At 52.2% G+C, this 15,852-nt stretch overlaps 1 protein-coding gene across 2 annotated transcripts; it reads left to right on the forward strand.

The window, feature by feature from the left end:
* Positions 1-962: 962 nt before the first annotated feature.
* RNF112 (ring finger protein 112) lies at positions 963-6,830 on the forward strand. Of its 2 annotated transcripts, XM_047709240.1 has the most exons (14): positions 964-1,397; positions 1,583-1,623; positions 2,375-2,660; positions 2,852-3,058; positions 3,200-3,328; positions 3,565-3,669; positions 4,115-4,165; positions 4,474-4,530; positions 4,625-4,699; positions 4,834-4,951; positions 5,098-5,264; positions 5,359-5,412; positions 5,522-5,596; positions 5,680-6,830. In XM_047709240.1, the coding sequence occupies exons 1-14, from the start codon at positions 1,344-1,346 to the stop codon at positions 6,148-6,150; spliced, it is 1,890 nt and encodes a 629-aa protein (XP_047565196.1). In that variant the 5' UTR covers positions 964-1,343; the 3' UTR covers positions 6,151-6,830. The 2 variants fall into 2 exon arrangements, with proteins under 2 accessions (XP_047565197.1, XP_047565196.1); XM_047709241.1 differs by lacking the exon at positions 2,852-3,058 and having other exon boundaries at positions 963-1,397.
* Positions 6,831-15,852: the final 9,022 nt, after the last annotated feature.

Raw genomic sequence — 15,852 nt, forward strand, 5'->3', positions numbered from 1 at the left:
CTCCTCTGCGTTCCGGCAACTCGGGCTTAAGAATAACTTTCCTTGGGCAAGTGGCTTTCTGTATGTGCTTGTGACCCATCAGAGCTCAGAGGAGTGAGGGGAAGCACTCAGGGCCCCTGGGAATCAAGCCTTGGAGCAGCCGCTCGGAACTGATCACAGTCAGGTGCCTGGCCATGAGCCACCTGACGGCAAGGTCACATCCATTTGGGAAGGTGAGGCAGGGAGGCTCCAGGAGGGGATGGCATCTGAGCTGGGTCTCTTAGGAGGGAGGACGGGGAGCCCCTTACAGTAGGCAGGGGGAACATGGAGCCAAGGTACAGAAGCAGAGAAGGGTGAGAGAGGGCAAAGCCCGGAGAGGAAGTTTCAGGCCCACAGATGCAGGCCAGAAGGTTTGGATTTTGATCTGAGAGCTGTAGGGAGCCATGGCCAGTGTTGGAGCCGCATGGAGCAGCATGGAGCAGCGGGACTCAGGGGGGATGATGCTTGCTGTGCACTGGGCAGCAGATGGGAAGGGCCCAGCCAGGAGGCAGTTAGAAGGTCCAGAGATGACAGTCACAAGCTTGCAGGGTGGAAGCCATGGGAGCAGGAAGACACCAAGGGACACACAGCCAATGTCAGAGACGTCAGGGGGCTGGGGGGAGCTGCAGCTGGGACTCAGCACCAGCGAGCCGACCCTGGTTGGGAGGGAATGCACAGGGCCACATGCACTAGGCCAGCATCCTGGGGCCCCACATAGAGCAGGTGCTCAGTGAAATGATCCTCCAGTGAGGGAAGGGAGGCTCCCGTTCTCTCTCCAGGTCAGCTATGGCGGTGCCGTCTCCCATTTCCCACACCCCTCCTTTTGCACACCGTGCTCGTGGCCCGGGAAGAACCCTGGCTGGACCAGTAGGGGCACTGCCTGCCCACGGCTCCATCTCTGCCATGCACCCATATGGCTTCTCTCTCTCCATCCCTCCTCCCCCCTCCCTGTCCTTATCTTTCCCTTCTGTCTCCATGGCGACTCACCACCTCGCTCGCCTGCATCCCAGCCTCTGCCAGGGATTCTGGGCCTGGCTCCGTCCCTCCCTCCTCCAGAGCCCTGGTTCCCGCAGTCCTGTCTCCTCCCCCTGGGGTGAGTCCAGAGGCAGCCTCCTCTTCCCTGACTGTCACATCTATTTTCCAGCTCTGACGAGTCCGGGTCGGCTCCTCTGGGGAGACCATCCCCCACCCACCCACCCACCCTCCACCTGCCACAGCTCAGCTGGCCCCTCCAGGAGGAAAGCCATCCCTGCTGCCGCTGACCGGGTCTCTGCCTCGGGCCTCCTCTCTCTGCTTGCAGACCTCTCCCCACTCCCAGCCCCCCCATGCCGAGGTCCGCCTTGTCAATCATCTCCTTTTGTCACCGGCTCGGCAAACAGGCAAGTCTTGGGGCCTGAGATCTGGGGGGGAGGACAGGTGGGGGTGGGAAGGGGCCACCTGGGGACGAGGGATGGGTCTGCGGAAGGGGGATGGAGGCCACTGAGACCCAGGAGGACAGAAATCTGGATTCTCTTCTAGACAATGTTTTATTCCAAACCCCCACCCCCCCAATTTTGTCTCCAAGGAGAGAAAACGGAGCTTCATGGGAAGCAGTCGCAACAGTTGGTAAGTGGCAGGGCCTGCCGGCAGGACTGCTCCAAGGCCTGCTCACTGTTCATGAGTCCAGGAACCCGGGCCCTGTGGTCAACAGCCTCCTGAAGCCTGCCCCAAGGGGAGGTCCCAAAGCTGGCCCTGACCGGCTGTGGAGGGAGAGACAGGGAGAATCCAGTGGGTACGGCTCGGAGACCAAATCCAGCTCCGAGAAGGAGCACAAAAGGGATCTTATAAAAAACAGGGCCATATGCCCCACCACTGGGAGACTACCACCCTCTCCTGATGGTCCTACGGTATGCAGGTGTCACTCCTGGGAGGGTCTGGCCTAAGCCAGTGACTCCTGCTGGGAGCCGTTGCAGTGCAAGGCTGTGGGAGAGGGGTTTGGGGGAGCATTTGTACCCGGCACCAGGCACCCTAACAGCCCCATGAGGCCGGGGCTGCTAACCTCTCCTCTTGGCGGGTTAGGAATCCAGGGCCCAGGATCAGTCGTGGAGAAGTTCACCATGGTAGGGGGGCAGGGTTAGGACTCCATCCCGGCTTCTCCTTGCCTGGAGCACTGAACCCATGTCTCCCTACTGCTCTGCTGTCCCCACTCTGGGGTCCCTGGCTCTGGGGTCCAAGTCAGTGAGGAACAGGCAGAATGTGGCCTCTCTGGGAGCACCCTGCATGCCCAAACTCCTGGCCTGTAGTCCCTGCACACCGCCCCCCCCACCCCCGCCAGGCAGCTCCCAACAGTCTGCTCTGATGCCCCACCCCACCCTAGGTCCCACACGCCCTTCCCCAAGTTGGAGCTGGGCCTGGGGTCCCGGCCTGCGACGCCCCGGGAGCTTCCTGCCTGCTCCATCTGCCTGGAGAGGCTGCGGGAACCCATCTCGCTGGACTGCGGCCATGACTTCTGCACGCGCTGCTTCAGCACACACCGCGTCCCCGGCTGCGAGCCGCCCTGCTGCCCTGAGTGCCGGAAAATCTGCAAGCAGAAGCGGGGCCTCCGGAGTCTGGGGGAGAAGATGAAGCTCCTGCCGCAGAGGCCTCTGCCCGCTGTGCTGCAGGTCGGGGGACCAGGCCTCAGTGCAGGGCGCAGGGCAGCTGGGGAGGAGGTGCGGCGTCGGGGGACCCAGCTGCAATCTCCCACGGACCCGGCGGCTTTGGCCCTATTCTAGGATATCAGGGTGGGAAACGGAGTCTGGGGTCCCACGGGCCCCGCCTGGCCGCTCAGGGAATCTTCCTTCTCCTGGCGCAGGAGACCTGTGCCGTAAGGGCCGAGCCGCTGCTGCTGGTGCGAATCAATGCCTCGGGGGGCCTCATCCTGAGGATGGGGGCCATCAACCGTTGCCTGAAGCACCCCCTGGCCAGGGACACCCCTGTCTGCCTCCTGGCTGTCCTTGGGGAGCAGCACTCAGGGAAGGCCTTCCTCCTCAACCACCTGCTCCGGGGCCTGCCTGGCCTGGTGAGGGCGGGGCTGGGGCAGGGAGCCAGGGCAGGGGACTGGGGGAGGGGGCGGGTTTTGGGGGGGGGTGCTCCCAGCCTGGCTTTGGGCAGGGAATGTGGGCCGCATGGACCAACGGATGCTCTCTTTTCTGCCTTGCAGGAGTCAGGGGAGGGCGGCTGGCCAAGAGGAGGGGGGTCCCTGCAGGGATTCAGGTGGGGTACCAATAGCCTCACGAGGGGCGTATGGATGTGGAGTCACCCCTTCCTGCTGGGGAAGGAGGGGAGGAAGGTGAGGGCACGAGGGGCACCGGGGTTGAAGATTATTGGGTGAGGGAGCGAGGTAGTGAAGAGGTTGGGGGGGGATGGGGAGATCATAGACAAAGAGGAGGGGAATGGAGGAAGAAAGCTTTGGGGGCAGGGACAGGAAGACGGGGTGGGCAGAGCGCAGGGACGGGGGAGCGCGTGGAGGAGTGAGGCAGGCCTGACCCCTTGGCTCATCTCCCCCCTCTCCTGCCCCCTGTGCAGGTGGCCGTGTTCCTGGTGGACACAGGGGACGCCATGAGCCCAGAGCTGAGCAGAGAAACCAGGACCAAGCTCTGTGCCCTCACCACGATGCTGAGCTCCTACCAGGTGAGGGCGCTGTGACCTGGTGTCCTGCCACTTGGGCTCAGCTCCAGCTCCGCTCTCGAGGACTGGGACATGATAGCCCCCCCGCCCCGCTGGTCTAGGGACTGCTCTGGATGCTTACCCTGATCTCCCAGACTTCTGTGTCTGCAGCCCCCCACCCCTGCACAGATTCTGGGGTTGCCCCTGCAAGGGAGGGATGCCCCCAGTCCGGAAGTTCAAAAGGGAAGTCAAAGGTACAGCAGGGGCAGCAGGACCATTCCCGGGGCCTGCCTTCCAGTCCCTGGTCCCTTAGGACCAGCCCAGGCCCTGCAGGCTGCAGAGGCCCCTAGGCAGGTGTCTCCTGGGTCCCGGCCCCACGGTCGGCCTGCGAGCTCCTTCCTCACCGGGGTCTTCCCAGTATCTCTTTGCCTTTGCAGACCCTCTTCCATCTTGTTCTCCTTGGTTCCAGATCCTCAACACCTCCCCGGAGCTGAAGGATACAGACCTGGAATATTTGGAGGTGAGGAGGAAATCTGGTCCTGGGCTGCTGCTGCATCTCTGCCCCGACCATAAGGCCGGGACCTGGATCAGCTGTCCTGGGGTGCTCTTCACTTCCGGCCTAGGAGTTCATGACCCGGAGTTGGGCTGGGGGGCTTGAGGGCAGAGGGTGAAGCACAAGATGCCTGGTTGGGAGAGGCACGAGAGTCCCAGAGCTGGGGAGGGTGTCAGGGTGGGGGTGGGGATGGGGGTCCCCCAGTGGGCCCAGGGGGGAGGGAGCCATAGTCCTCAGGGTGACCCCAGCCATGACCCTTGGTGCCTCATCCCCAGATGTTTGTCCATGTGGCCGAGGTGATGGGCAGGCATTATGGGATGGTGCCAATCCAGGTGAGACACCCATTTCTCAACTTGTCACCCCAGACCCTAACCACCCCACCCCCCCGCCCACCGGCTGCTGGTGTCAGGACTCATTCTTTTTCAGCACCTAGATCTCTTAGTGCGTGACTCATCCCACTCCAACAAGGCCGGGCTGGGCTGCGTGGGTGACATCATCCAGGTGAGGGGTGCAGGAGGGGAAGGAAGGGGGATGGGAGAATGTGTAAGAAGGGAAGGGGCGGGGGGGGGGGGGGGGAGGAGGCCAAGAGCAGGAGCCTGGTCCCTAGCTCAGAGGTCTCCGCATCCGTCTCTCAGAAATCCTCCGGCAAGTACCCCAAGGTTCAGGAGCTGCTCCAAGGGAGGCGAGCCCGCTGTTACCTCCTGCCCGCTCTGGGGCGGCAGTGGGCCAGCAAAGGCCACGGAAGCCCCAGCGGTGAGTGTCCCCGGGAGCCCTCCTCCAGGCCACCCCCTGGCCCCTGGCCCCAGCGAGCTTCTCCCTCCCTCTGATACCCTTTCTCCTCCCAAAGCCCGGTCCTGCCCAGCCCTGGGTGTCCTCAGCATGAGGAATCTCTTCCTCAGACACAGATGACGATTTGGGCCACCTCTGTGCCTACGTGGCAGATGTGCTGAGCGCAGCCCCCCAGCACGCCAAGAGCCGCTGCCAGGGCTACTGGAGCGAGGGCCGCCCGGTGGCCAGGGGGGACAGACGCCTGCTCACGGGGCAGCAGTTAGCTCAGGAAATCAAGGTGCGCCCCCCACTCCCCCACCATCCCCACCCCAGGCCCCGGAGAGCCGGAGGACCCCCTGCCCGCCCTGACCCCTCCCCTGATGTCCCCGCAGAACCTCTCGGGCTGGATGGGGAGGACCGGGCCTGGGTTCGCCTCCGCAGACGAGGTACAGGGGGCAGGGGTGGGGAGGGCGGAGGGTCTGCGGGGGGCGTCCCTGGGATGCAGCCGAGGGCGGGAGCAGGAGGAGGGAGGCAGCCTGGCTTTGCCGTGGACAGATGGCCGCCCAGCTGCACGACTTGAGGACAGTGGAAGCTGCCAAGAAGGAGTTCGAGGAGTACGTGCGGCAGCAGGTGAGCCGTGGCCCCCGCGCGGGAGGCCAGGCCCCCGGGCTACCGGGTGGGCGGTCAGCGCGCTTCCTGTCTCCCCGCCGCAGGACGTGTCCACCAAGCGCATTTTCTCCGCGCTCCGGGTGCTGCCCGACACCATGCGCAACCTCCTGGCGGCGCAGAAGGATGCCATCCTGGCCCGCCACGGGGCCGCCCTGCTGTGCAAGGGCAGAGAGCAGACCCTGGACGCCCTGGAGGCCGAGCTGCAGGCCGAGGCCAAGGTCTTCATGGACTCGTACACCATGCGCTTCTGTGGCCACCTGGCCGCCGTAGGGGGCGCCGTCGGGGCCGGGCTTATGGGCCTGGCGGGTGGCGTGGTGGGCGCGGGCATGGCCGCGGCCGCGCTGGCTGCCGAGGCCGGGATGGTGGCGGCCGGAGCCGCGGTGGGGGCCACCGGGGCCGCCGTGGTCGGGGGCGGCGTGGGCGCGGGCTTGGCTGCCACCGTGGGCTGCATGGAGAAGGAGGAGGACGACAGGGTGCAGGAAGGGGACCGAGAGCCCCTGCTGCAGGAAGAGTGAGGGTGCCCAGGAGGCGGAAGGGAGGGAGAGATGCCAGGTGGGGGGGAAGGAGGTGAGGGGGGGGGTTGGGGGTGGTGCGGTCGGCCCACCCGGCTGTGTCCCGCACTGTCCCGTTGGAAAGCCCAGTGTCTGGGTGGCTGACTGAGCTGGACAATTGAGGTGGCTCCAGGATCCCTGGAGAGCCCGCCCGGGCCCAGGAGGTGGTGTGTGGGGGCAGGGAATAGAGTACAGGACCTGTTTCTGGTGGCAGACCATCAACCTGCCAGGTTCCCAGGTCCGCTGGGCCCCAGTGTCTCCCACCAAGAGTGAGGCTCCACGCTCCCCCCTGGTTTATTCCCCTCTGATGACCCCGGACTGTAGGAAGGCTGAGAAGGTGCCCTTCTGGAAGTCTCCCCTGGGGAGAGAGGATTCAGCCCTTTACAGATGGGAGAAGTCCCAGGTGGAGTGACCTTGGTGCTCAGGCTCCGAGCACAAAGGAGGGGCTGAGGGGAGAAAGAGAAGGAGGGGCCACCGGGCAAAACCAAAGAATCCAGGTATGGTGGACAGGGGCCTGAACCCCAGAGTGGAGCTGCTTGATCTGACGACACTTCCCCAAGCTGTCCCAGGAGGATAATGGTGGCCTCCCCCACCCTCTGCCTCCCCACGGAGGCTACCTGTGCACTTTGAATGGGGGTCCCTGCAGCCATCCCCTCATGGTTGTGTCCTTTGTCGAGCCTGCTCAGACAGCAGAGTGCCCAGGTTCTTTCTGGAATGCCATCTGCGCCATGCGTTAGATGCCAAAGAAAAACACCAGTTGTTGCACTCTGAGCTAAACCAGGCAGCGCTCCCAAGTCTGAAGTCCCATAAGGGACAGCAAAGGGAACACTTTCCACCCTGGACAAGAGCACGCCCTCTTTCCCGAACCCATGTCTGCAGGAGACCTGGGTGCAGCCCCCCACAGGAACCCAGAGGGCCCAGCGCCCTTCCACGGAACAGGGAAGTCCTGCTGGAAGACTTCTAGGCTATTACCCTGTAAAGTATTCGTGGCCGCGTTATATGAAAAATAAAATGTGTTTGCTTGAGCCCCAGTAAATTATTGACACAGGACTTGAATTCAGCCTCCAGAGGGCTTTGGGGCACAGGGGTCGGGGAGGTAAATAAAGGCGCTCCACTGTGGGGACGTGTGGCCAGGAAGACGGAGGCTAGAATTCAAAAGATCTGGGAGCTGAACATTCAAAGCCCCACATGGGGGTTGTGGGAGGGCTCAGGTCAAAGGCCAAGGGCACAGCGATCTTCCACTAGGACTAGGAGGTCCTGCTCCCCTCGTCTCTCCTGCTGCAGATGACCCTGCAAACAGACTGTCACCTGAAATCTATCCTGGCAGAAGGAGCGAGTGGGGGCATAGCTGGGGTGTCCTTGCTAAAGCCTTGGAGGAAGGAGGAGCCCAGGCCCACCTCTGCGGGGCTCAGCCAGCCAGGCGTTCACCTGCTGCTTCTCCTCTGCCTCAGTTCCCCATCTCAGAATTAGAGCAGGGCCACTGTGTCCAAACCCTGCCTTTCCCTGATGCAAACCCCGAGAGGGGATTCAGCTAATGCTCCCCACCTGGCCTGAGGCGGAAGCCAGGGAGCTCCAAACTCCCAAGCACGCAGCTGGTGTCCCCCACACACGTCAGAAGAGAGATGTTTTTTTTTAAGGTCAGACGTGCTGAAATCAAGATGCTCTTCTTTGGTGATTTCTCCCCCCACTCCTCCCGTTCAGCTCTGGGAAACAGTGTTGTGGGGACTGAGGCAGAAGGACATGGTTTGGGACCCATGGCCCAGCAGGAGAAGCTTCAGTTAGGAAACTGGGGACAAAATAATGACACAAAGAAATCCCAAGGCCCAGGTTGGGGACAGGCGGGTGAAGACAGAGGTCTGAGGGTGATTCTAACTTTTGGGGAAAGAGCCAGAGCCAGGGGTAGGGTCCAGACTTTGTCCGGTGTATGCCAAGAAAGGTTTCCTGGATTGGTCCCCTCCATCATGTGGTGGGCGCATGAGCTACAAACCCCCCCCAGACTTTGGCGCTGCCAGCCTTAGACCTTTGTGGAGGCCTCCAAAGAGTCCCTGAGGGAGGGTTTTGTCTAGCTAGACTCCCACCTAACAGCACTGGAAGGAGCTGCCCTGGGCTACTTCACCCTGATCTTTGAATGGAAGTTAGCTGTCAGCCAAGTTGGGGAAGGGCTCGGCAGAAGCGAGATGAGTCACGTTATGTAGTATTTGTCTTGTGCCTTTTAGTTTCAAAGCGTCTTCCTAAACCTCACCTTCCTTAAGTCTTGAAACCATTTCATACTGCCCATAGCGTACCCATTCCTATGGAAGCTCAAAAACATGGCCACTCAGAAGTAAGCCAAGACTTGAACCCAAGGCTTCTGATGTCCGGTTCCTTGCTTAGGTGAGCCCTCACCCCACAGGTCTCTCCAGACTCCGTGACCAGGCCACTGGGTCCCAAACCCAATTAGGGGGCTCCCCGGGTTTCCAACATCCGTTCTGGAATTCACAAGAGCCCACATGGCTCTGTGCTCATGGTCCTGACGGGGTGCTAAAGCCTGGCTGATTTCTATGACCTGTTGAAAGTCACAGACACCAAGATTCTCAGGTGAAAAGTTTCTGGGTTAGAGATCTGGGGATTTGGCTCGCAGTTCCTGCTTTGGAGGCCAGTCCCAGTGTTGGAGATGGCCTTTTTAAATCCTGCTGCAGACTGAACCCCACCCCCATTCTATTCATATGTCAAAATCCTAATCCACCATGTGATGGTATTAGGAGGTGGGACATTTGGGAGGCAATGGGCTCATGAGGCTGGAGCCCTCACAAATGGAATTAGTGCCCTTGGAGAAGAATCCCAGAGAGATCACTCGTCCCTTGGCACCAGGTGGTAGCCAGCCATCAATGAACCAGGAAGTAGGCTCTCACCAGCCACCACACCAAATCTGCTGGCCTCATGAGGTTGAACTTCTGAACCTCCAGAACAGTGTGATATAAATATTTGTTGTTTGCAAGCTAGCTGGTCTGTGGTGTTTTGTTGTAGTAGCCTCTTGATGGCATGGAGCGGGAATGCCTAGTTCCCTGGACTTGCGCTAAACCATGCCCTGGGCAAGGAAGAAACTTCACCTGCATTAAGGGAATGAGATACATGGGTTTATGTATTACTGTATCAGAGCTTATCCTAACCCTAATTCACGTGGAAATTTGCTCGTTGAAATGGGGTAAAAACCTGAAATATCGTGGGCTGGTGGTGGGCGGTGAGGAAACACATGGCTGGCTCCATTTTATGTCCATGTTATGTAACACAGAAGGCAGACTCTTGCACTGTTGAGGAAAACACTTTTGTTGCTTTTTTTTTTTTTTAAACATATAATGTATTATTTGCTTCAGGGGTTCAGGTCTGTGAATCACCAGGCTTACAAAATTCACAGCACTCCCCATAGGACATACCCTCCCCAACATCCATAACCCCGCCCCCTACTCCTCCCCCTCCCACCTGCAACCCTCAGTTTGTTTCCTGAGATTAAGACTCTCTTATGGTTTGTCTCCCTCCTGATCCCTTCTTGTTTCATTTTTTCCCTCCCTACCCCCCTACTCCCTACCCCTACTCCCTCCTTATCCCTACTCCCACCATGACTCTGAAATTCCTCATATCAGAGAGATCATATGATAATTGTCTTTCCCCTGATTGACTTATTTTGCTTAGAGTAATACCCTCTAGTTCCATCCACGTCATGGCAAATGGCAAGATTTCTGGGTTTCTTTGAAGGCTGCATAGTATCCCATTGTATTTATACACCACATCTTCTTTATCCATTTATCTATTGATGGACATCTAGATTCTTTCCATAGTTTGGCTGTTGTAGACATTGCTGCTATAAACATTCAGGTGCATGTGCCCCTTCGGATCACTACATTTGTGTCTTTAGGGTAAATACCTGGTAGTGCGATTGCTGGGTCATAGGGTAGCTTTATTTTCAACTTTTTGAGGAACCTCCATACTACTGTTTTCCAGAGTGGCTGTGCCAGCTTGCATTCCCACCAACACTGTAGGAGGGTCCCCCTTTCTCCACATCCTCGCCAACTTCTGCCATTTTCTAACTTGTTAACTATAGCCACTCTGACTGGTGTGAGGTGGTATCTCACGGTGGTTTTGATTTGTATTTCCCTGATGCTGAGTGATGTTGAGCACTTTTTCACGTGTCTGTTGGCCATTTGGATGTCTGCGTTGCAGAAATGTCTTTTCTTGTCCTCTGCCCATTTCTTGATTGGATTATTTGTTCTTTGGGTGTTGAGTTTGATAAGTTTCTTTATAGATTTTGGATACTAGCCCATTACAGATAAAGGCATCCAGATATGTCATTTGCAAATATCTTCTCCCATTCTTTGGAATTGTTGGTTTTGTTGACTGTTTCCTTTGCTGTCCAAAAGCTTTTGATCTTGATGAAGTCCCAATAGTTCATTTTGCCCTTGCTTCACTTGCCTTCGGTGATGTTTCTAGGAAGAAGTTGCTGTGGCTGAGGTCGAAGAGGTTGCTGCCTGTGTCCTCCTCAAGGATTTTGATGGATTCCTGTCTCACATTGAGGTCTTTCATCCATTTTGAGTCTATTTTTGTGTGTGGTATAAGGAAATGGTCCAGTTTCATTCTTCTACATGTGGCTGTCCAGTTTTCCCAACACTGTTTGTTGAAGAGACTGTCTTTTTTTTCCACTGAACATTCTTTCCTCCTTTGTCAAAGATTAGTTGACCATAGAGTTGAGGGTCCATTTCTGGGCTGTCTATTCTGTTCCATTGATCTATGTGCCAGTACTATACTGTCTTGGTAATTACAGCCTTGTCATAGAGCTTGAAGTCTGGAATTGTGATGGCGCCAACTTTGGTTTTCTTTTTCAACATTCCTCTGGCTATTCAGGGTCTTTTCTGGTTCCGTACACATTTTAGTATTATTTGTTCCAGCTCCGTGAAAAAAGTTGATGGTATTTTGTTAGGGATTGCTTTGAATGTGTCGATTGCTCTAGGTAGCAAAGACATTTTCACAATATTTGTTCTTCCAATCCACGAGCATGGAACATTTTTAAAAAGATTTATTTATTTATTTATTTATTTATTTATTTGACAGAGAGAGAGAGAGAGATCACAAGTAGGCAGAGAGGCAGGCAGAGGAGGAGGGGGAAACCGGTTCCCTGCTGAGCAGAGTGCCCAACGTGGGGCTTGATCCCAGGACCCTGAGATCATGACCTGAGCTGAAGGCAGAGGCTTAAACACTGAGCCACCCAAGCACCCAGCATGGAACATTTTTCATTTCTCTGTGTCTTCCTCAGTTTCTTTCATGAGTGTTCTGTAGTTTGCCATGTACAGATCCCTTGCCTCTTTGGTTAGATTTTTTCCTAGGTATCTTATGGTTTTGGGTGCAATTGTAAATGGGATTGACTCCTTAATTTCTCTTTCTTCTGTCTTGCTGTTGGTGTGTAGAAATGCAATTGATTTCTGGGCATTGATTTTATATCCTGACACCTTACTGAATTCCTGTATGAGTTCTAGCAGCTTTGGAGTGGAATATTTTGGGATTTCCACATAAAGTATTTTATCATCTGCAAAGAGTGAGAGTTTGACTTCTTCTTTGCCGATTCAGATCCCTTTTATTTCTTTTTGTTATCTGATTGCTGAGGCTAGGACTTCTAGTACTATGTTGAATAGCAGTGGTGATAATGGACATCCCTGCCGTGTCTGACCTTAGCAGAAAAGCTCTGTTTTTCTCCATAAAGAATGATATTCACTGTGGGTTTTTCATAGATGGCTTTGATCATATTGAGGTATGTACCGTCTATCCCTACACTGTGAAGTTTTGACCAAGAAAGAATGCTGTACTTTGTCAAATGCCTTTTCAGCATCTACTGAGAGTATCATACAGTTCTTGTTCTTTCTTTTATTAATGTATTGTGTCACATTGATTGATTTGCGAATGTTGAACCAACCTTGCAACCCAGGAATAAATCCCAGTTCGTCGTGGTGAATAATCCCTTTAATGTACTGTTGGATCCTACTGACTAGTATTGTGGTGAGAATTTTTGCATCCATGTTCATCGAGAATATTGGTCTGTAATTCTCCTTTTTGATGGGGACTTTTTGTCTGGTTTTGGGATCAAGGTAATGCTGGCCTCATAAAAATGAGTTTGGAAGTTTTCCTTGCATTTCTATTTTTTGGAACAGTTTCAGGAGAATAGGTATTAATTCCTTCTTTAAATGTTTGGCAGAATTCCCCTGGAAAGCCATCTGGCCTTGGGCTCTTGTTTTTTGGGAGATTTTTGATGACTGTTTCAATCCCTTAATGGTTATGGGTCTGTTCAGGTTTTCTCTTTCTTCCTGGTTCAATTTTGGTAGTTTTTATGTCTCTAGGAATGCATCCATTTCTTCCAGATTGTCAAATTTGCTGGTGTATAGTTGCTTATAATATGTTCTTATAATTGTATTCCTTTGGTGTTGGATGTGTTCTCTCCTATTTCATTCATGATTTTATTCATTTGGGTCCTTTCTCTTTAGTTTTTGATAAGTCTGGCCAAGGGTTTATCAATCTTATTTATTCTTTCAAAGAACCAGCTCCTAGATTCATTGATTTGTTCTACTGTTCTTTTGGTTTTTAGTTCATTGATTTCTGCTATGATCTTCATTATGTCTCTTCTCCCACTGGGCTTAGGCTTTATTTGCTTTTCTCTCTTCAGCTCCTTTAGGTGTAGGTTTAGGTAGTATACTTGAGACCTTTCTTGTTTCTTGAGAAAGACTTGTATTGCTATATACTTTCCTCTCATGACCGCCTTTGCCGTGTCCCAAAGATTTTGAACAGTTATGTTTTCATTTTCTTTTGTTTCCATGAATTTTTAAAATTCTTCTTTAATTTCCTGGTTGACCCATTCATTCTTAAGTAGGATGCTCTTTAGTCACCATGTATTTGAGTTCTCTCCAATTTTCCTTTTGTGGTTGAGTTCTAGTTTCAAAACAGTGTGGTCTGAAAATATGCAGGGAATGATCCCAATCTTTTGGTACCAGTTGAGACCTGATTTGTGACCCAGGATGTAATCTATCCTGGAGAATGTTCCATGTGTACTAGAGGTTAATATGTATTCTGTTGCTTTGTGATGGAATGTTCTAAATATATCTGTGAAGTCCATCTGGTCCAGTATGTCATTTAAAGCCTTTATTTCCTTGTTGATCTTTTGCTTAGATGATCTGTCCATTTCAGTGAGGAGGGTGTTAAAGTCCCCTACTATTATTGTCAGTGTGTTTCTTTGCTTTTGTTATTAATTGGTTTATATAATTGGCTGCTCCCATGTTAGGGGCATAGATATTAAAAATTGTTAGATCTTGGGCGCCTGGGTGGCTCAGTGGGTTAAGCCGCTGCCTTCGGCTCAGGTCATGATCTCAGGGTCCTGGGATCGAGTCCCACATCGGGTTCTCTGCTCGGCAGAGATCCTGCTTCCCTCTCTCTCTCTGCCTGCCTCTCCATCTACTTGTGATCTCTCTCTGTCAAATAAATAAATAAAATATTTAAAAAAAATTGTTAGATCTTGTTGGACAGACCAGACCCTTTAAGTATGATACAGTGTCCTTCCTCATCTCTTATTACAGTCTTTGGCTTAAAATCTAATTTATCTGATATAAGGATTGCCAACCCAGCTTTCTTTTGATGTCCATTAGCATGGTAAGTTGTTTTCCACCCCCTCACTTTAAATCTGGAGGTGTCTTTGGGTCTAAAATGAATTTCTTGCAAACAGTATATCAATGGGTCTTGGTTTTTAATCCGTTCTGATACCCTGTGTCTTTTGATTAGGGCATTTAGCCCATTTACATTCAGGGTAACTATTGAAAGATATGAATTGAGTGCCATTTTATGACCTGTAAGGTGAATGTTACTGCATATTGTCTCTGTTCCTTTCTGGTCTATTACTTCCATGCTCTCTCTTTGCTTAGAGGACCCCTTTCAATATTTTCTATAGGGCAAATTCTTTTAGTTTTTTGTTGCCCTGGAAGCTTTTTATCTCTCCTTGTATTTTCAATGACAGCCTGCCTACCTGGATATAGTAGGCTGCATATTTTTCTCGTTTAGTGTTCTGAATATATCATGCCAGTCCTTTCTGGCCTGCTAGGTCTCTGTGCATAGGTCTGCTGCCAGTCTAATATTTCTACTGTTGTATGTTACTGACCCCTCGTCCTGAGCTGCTTTCAGGATTTTCTCTTTGTCACTGAGACTTATAAGTTTTACTATTAGATGACAGGTTGTGGACCCATTTTTATTGATTTTGAGGGAGTCTCTCTGTACCTCCTGGATTGTGATGCTTGTTCCCATTGCCAAATTAGGGAAATTCTCTGCTAAAATTTGCTCCAATATACCTTCTGCCCCTCTCTCTCTTTCTTCTTATGGGATCCCAGTTATTCTAATATTGTTTCATCTTATGGTGTCACTTATCTTTCAAATTCTCCCCATGGTCCAATAGTTGTTTGTCTCTCTTTTGCTGATCTTCTTTCTTTTCATTATTTGGTCTTCTCTATCACTAATTCTCTCTTCTGTCTCATTTATCCCAGCAGTAAGAGCCTCCATTTTTAATTCCACCTCATCAATAACTTTTTTTAATTTCAACTTCGTTAGATTTTAGTTCTTTTATTTCTCCAGAAAGGGATTTTATTTTCCCAGAAAGGGACTCTCTAGTATCTTCCATGCTTTTTTTGAGCCCAGCCAGCACCTTGATAATCATCATTCTGAACTCCAGTTCTGACATATTACTAATGTCTGTATTGATTAGGTCCCTAGCCGTTGGTACTGCCACTTTTTCTTTCTTTCTTTCTTTCTTTCTTTCTTTCTTTCTTTCTTTCTTTCTTTTTCTTTTTTTTGTGGTGAGTTTCTACACCTTGTAATTTTATCCAGATAAGAATAGATTAATGAGAGAACAAAATAATAAAAGGTAGCAACAACCACAGAAAAATATACACTAACCAAATCAGAAGAGACCAGAATCCAGGGGGCAGGGGAAGAAGAAAGGAGGAAAAAAAGAAAATAGAACAGAGCCATACACTTGATTTTGGGTGTATTTTGGTCTGTTAGAAGAAACTGCCTCCCAAAATTAAAAAAAAAGAAAAATATATATATAGTATATATATAGTATGTATATACTATATAGACTATATATGTGTGTATGTATGTGTGTGTGTAAGAAAAACATATATATGCAAAAATAAGGGTGAACATGATGAAGGGATAGAATATGACTGTAAAGATGAAAATTTTAAAAGATTCTAAAAAAGGAATTGATAAGATAAGAAGTTGGTTGAAAAAAGAGAAAAAAGAAGAAAAAAAGAGGAAAGAATGTGAACAGGCTGGAAACTAGAACAAAGCCATGTGTTAGATTTAGGGTATATATATATATATATATATATATATATATATATATATATTTAAAGATTTTATTTATTTATTTGACAGAGAGAGATCACAAGCAGGCAGAGAGAGAGGAGGAAGCAGGCTCCCCCCTGAGCAGAGAGCCCGATGCGGGGCTCGATCCCAGGACCCTGAGATCATGACCTGAGCCGAAGGCAGCGGCCCAACCCACTGAGCCACCCAGGTGCCCCAATTTAGGGTATATTTTGATTAGAAGAAACTGTATCCCACAATTTTAAAGGAAGAAAAACCTATATGTATACAAAAAAATAAGGT

The sequence above is a fragment of the Lutra lutra genome, chromosome 16 (genome assembly GCF_902655055.1).
Source record: "Lutra lutra chromosome 16, mLutLut1.2, whole genome shotgun sequence".
Classification (NCBI taxonomy): Eukaryota; Metazoa; Chordata; class Mammalia; order Carnivora; family Mustelidae; genus Lutra; species Lutra lutra.

Coding starts and splice junctions, on each gene's coding strand:
- RNF112 (XM_047709240.1), top strand. CDS start 1,344: ATGCCGAGGTCCGCCTTGTCAATCATCTCCTTTTGTCACCGGCTCGGC. Junction 1,624..2,374: donor GGAAGCAGTCGCAACAGTTG/GTAAGTGGCAGG, acceptor ACCCCACCCTAG/GTCCCACACGCCCTTCCCCA. Junction 4,166..4,473: donor CAGACCTGGAATATTTGGAG/GTGAGGAGGAAA, acceptor CCTCATCCCCAG/ATGTTTGTCCATGTGGCCGA.